This window comes from Phaseolus vulgaris, chromosome 9 (assembly GCF_051622355.1).
Source record: "Phaseolus vulgaris cultivar YP4 chromosome 9, ASM5162235v1, whole genome shotgun sequence".
NCBI classification, from domain to species: domain Eukaryota; kingdom Viridiplantae; phylum Streptophyta; class Magnoliopsida; order Fabales; family Fabaceae; genus Phaseolus; species Phaseolus vulgaris.
The window spans coordinates 8845425-8848655 of NC_143506.1; the positions used below are offsets into that span (position 1 = coordinate 8845425).

At 34.6% G+C, this 3231-nt stretch overlaps 1 protein-coding gene across 1 annotated transcript; it reads left to right on the top strand.

Annotated features, from left to right (window-relative positions):
• The first annotated feature begins 234 nt into the window (after nucleotides 1-234).
• Nucleotides 235-1857, top strand: LOC137821667 (NDR1/HIN1-like protein 13). The gene has a single exon (XM_068626375.2). The coding sequence runs from the start codon at nucleotides 367-369 to the stop codon at nucleotides 1117-1119; it is 753 nt and encodes a 250-aa protein (XP_068482476.2). The 5' UTR covers nucleotides 235-366; the 3' UTR covers nucleotides 1120-1857.
• Nucleotides 1858-3231: the final 1374 nt, after the last annotated feature.

Below are 3231 nucleotides of genomic sequence, written 5' to 3' on the forward strand. Positions count from 1 at the left end.
TAGTGTTTAGGACAGTATTGGAATTTTTATTTCTGTTGTGATACTGAGCATGACCTAATTATAGTATTTTTTTCTTGTTATTTTTGAAAGGATTGACTAAAGTAGAAAAAAAAAGCTAAAAAGATGTAATTGTTTATGCATGGATATAGGTAGGTTGAAGAGAGAGAAAGTTGAGGCGTTAAAAGTAGAAATGAGAACCTAATTTACCTCCTAATCGAACGTTATCCCCTCTGATGCATGGGGCATAGACTAAGTTGAGTTTGACGTCCCCGTGCAAAGCACCCACTTCTCTAACAAACATTCTAACAACCTTCCCAGTTCCTGCAATTCGCTTTCCTTGTCCTTCCCACCGCTCCTCATATTCTCATGGAGGAGCGGTTGTCGCCTTCGCCGTCGTTTTCACAAGAATTGCGTCGCCACAAAAATGATGAGACTACCAGACTCCAATCATCAGACACCGATCCCAGCACCTTCGTTGTCCGAGTCCCCAAGGATCAAGTGTACCGTTTCCCAAACCCCGAGAATGCTCACCTGGCAGAGCTGCATAAAAACTCTCCTCCTAAGAAGGCCAAAACGTCACGTTGTTGCTTGTGTTGCATACTATTATCCATTGTCTTCTTCTTCCTTCTCATTCTTCTCGGAGGCCTTTTAGGTGGCCTTTTTTCCATGTTCTTCTCGCCAAAGGACCCTAAGTTTTCCGTAGAACGCTTTAACGTCGCAGAGACCAAACCCAAATACGACATCACTTTAAAGGTCTACAACTCCAATTCAGGTGTGGGCATTTCTTATAAAAGTAATAGCCATGTTACGCTCTCTCGAAATGGAAAAGAGATTGCTAATGGAGACTACCCATCCTTGAGTCAAGATCCTCGTGATACCACATCGTTCGGGGTTACTTTAAAAGGATCAACAACTGGTCTCGCTAACAAGGCGCTGAAGAATACCAAAACAAAAGTGCCTCTCGCATACTCCTTAGCCATTAACTCTCGAGCACGAATGAAAATGGGGCTGTTGAGAAGCAGAACAATCACATTCCACGTTTCCTGCAACATCAAGTTAGATAAGTTGCCCAAAACCACTCAAATAGTCTCTCAACAATGTCAAACTAAACGACACTAGCTAGTTCCCACACCTGCGTAGATCATCCAGGTGTTTTCATCGTCAACCCTAATCTTTTCATTTCTTTTTTACCCAACTCCAATACGTTAGTCATGGCCCCACTTTTATGTCTATAACTTCTAAATACTTAGGGTCCCTATATTTGGACAACCCTTGCGGAGATGGCCAATATACAACCATCCATGTGTCCCCTTGGGAGGAAAGGTATTTGTGTGCAGGTTACGAGGCATAGAAGGACAGCAGTTGTTGATAATAATTGTGAAGGAAATACTGGAAGAACAAAGGCACAATCTTATACTTGTATTGCTGCAGAATTATTCCCATGTGCAGGCTGTTCTATGCAAGAATGGAAGGCACTTTCTGGTTTTGATGCCTAACTCTACCAAACTTTGGTTATGAGGTTATTGCAGATGGAGGGCAAGAAATATATATTCTCTTCTGCAGGCAATCCACACTTATTATTCTAGATTATAAGGAATTGTAAGGGTTATGGGTGCTGTAAACTATGCAGATTTTGCTGCATAATCTGCAAAATTGCATAATCTGCAATGCAAAATAGTGTTCTTCTGAAACTTAGTTTTTTTTTTTGCTGGTTTGTGATGCTTTTGAATTGTAAGTTAGGAGGTGTGGTTTTGACAATTGTATAATTGTATAAGGGTGAGACAACTGAAATGTCTCTTTTAATTTTATTTATTTATTTTTGACAAAAAGAAAAAGTGTCAAAAAATATTATAAATATTTTAATTGATTGCGGACCTACTTAATTTGCTAAATGTTTTTGAATATCTTTTAAATTTTTGTTTGCTGTTTTCATTTTAGTTTTTTTTTTCTTTTTCAGCTTTTCATTTTCAGTTTTTCTGCAATTGCTAATTTTTCTTGTGCAGTGGAAGTTGATTTTTTCTCCCATGTGTCTGCTATGTGGTTTTGATATCTCTGCGATGTGGCTTTGGTTTTTCTGCCGTGTGACTTTGGTTTTCCATTCGTTGTTGTCGTGGTTATTAAAGACTCTGTCTTCTATTTGCGGTGTGTGTGGTTGGTGGTGGTTTCTCTTTGTTATGATTTTATGTGGTTGAATGGTGTAGTGTTTGGGGTTTGTGGTATTACATTGGTGGTAATTTCTGGAATACTTTAAGCAGAAATTCTTAAAGTGGTGTATTTTTTTTAATAAATGTATGCATTGTTTTTTATTGAATTATTTTTAAAAGATTGATGTTCATTAATTTTTATTTGAGGGATGAATAATGTAAAGTTTGTCCTTGTTATTTTATCTTCTGGATAGAGGTGCTTGTGACATTGTTTGGTAACTCAAAAGATCCTTATTTTCTAATTCTTTTGAATTTAATATGTTTGGGGTCCTAAAATGTATACTAGTCGTGAGTGAATTAAAATTTAAATTCTAAACATATTTAATATCTCAAACTACAATATTTACTCAATGAAATTACTTTATACTTGTTAACTTAAAAATTTGTACAAATCCATTTAATGTGGAAGATGGTGGAGGATGTTGCACATGAGATTCTTAATCTCATCATATCTTAGAGACCAAAATAATTAGTTACAATATAAACTAAAATAGAGACCATTTTAGAAACTAAAAAAAAAGTTGATTTCTAAATTAATTTCTATTATTGTTAAATAGTTTCTAAATTGATATTTAATTAGTAACTAAGGTTTTAACTACCAATTATTTAGTTTCTAAATTTGGTAGCAAAAACCTTTGTTGCTAATTAGATACCAATTTAAAAATTATTTAACAATAATATAAAATAATAGAAACTAATTTAGAAACCAAATTTCTTTTTAGTTTCTAAAATGGTCGCTAATTTAGTTACTATTTAGTTTCTACAAATTGGTTTCTATTTCATGATTTTCTTGTAGTGTAAGGTGAGGTATATGTGTACTTTTCTTTTGTTTTATTTTGTCCCATGAAAAAGGAAGAGAGGAAAAAGTTGAATTAACATAAGCAACCAAATTTTAGGGTGAGGATCATGAAATTAATTTTTTTACAGTGAAAAACCAACTAGTCTTTATCTAAGTAATAAAAAAAAAACAAAAAAAAACTAGTGGTCACTTAGAACCAACTTAAAGGGACTTCTTAAAAAATGTTGC

Coding starts and splice junctions, on each gene's coding strand:
- LOC137821667 (XM_068626375.2), top strand. CDS start 367: ATGGAGGAGCGGTTGTCGCCTTCGCCGTCGTTTTCACAAGAATTGCGT.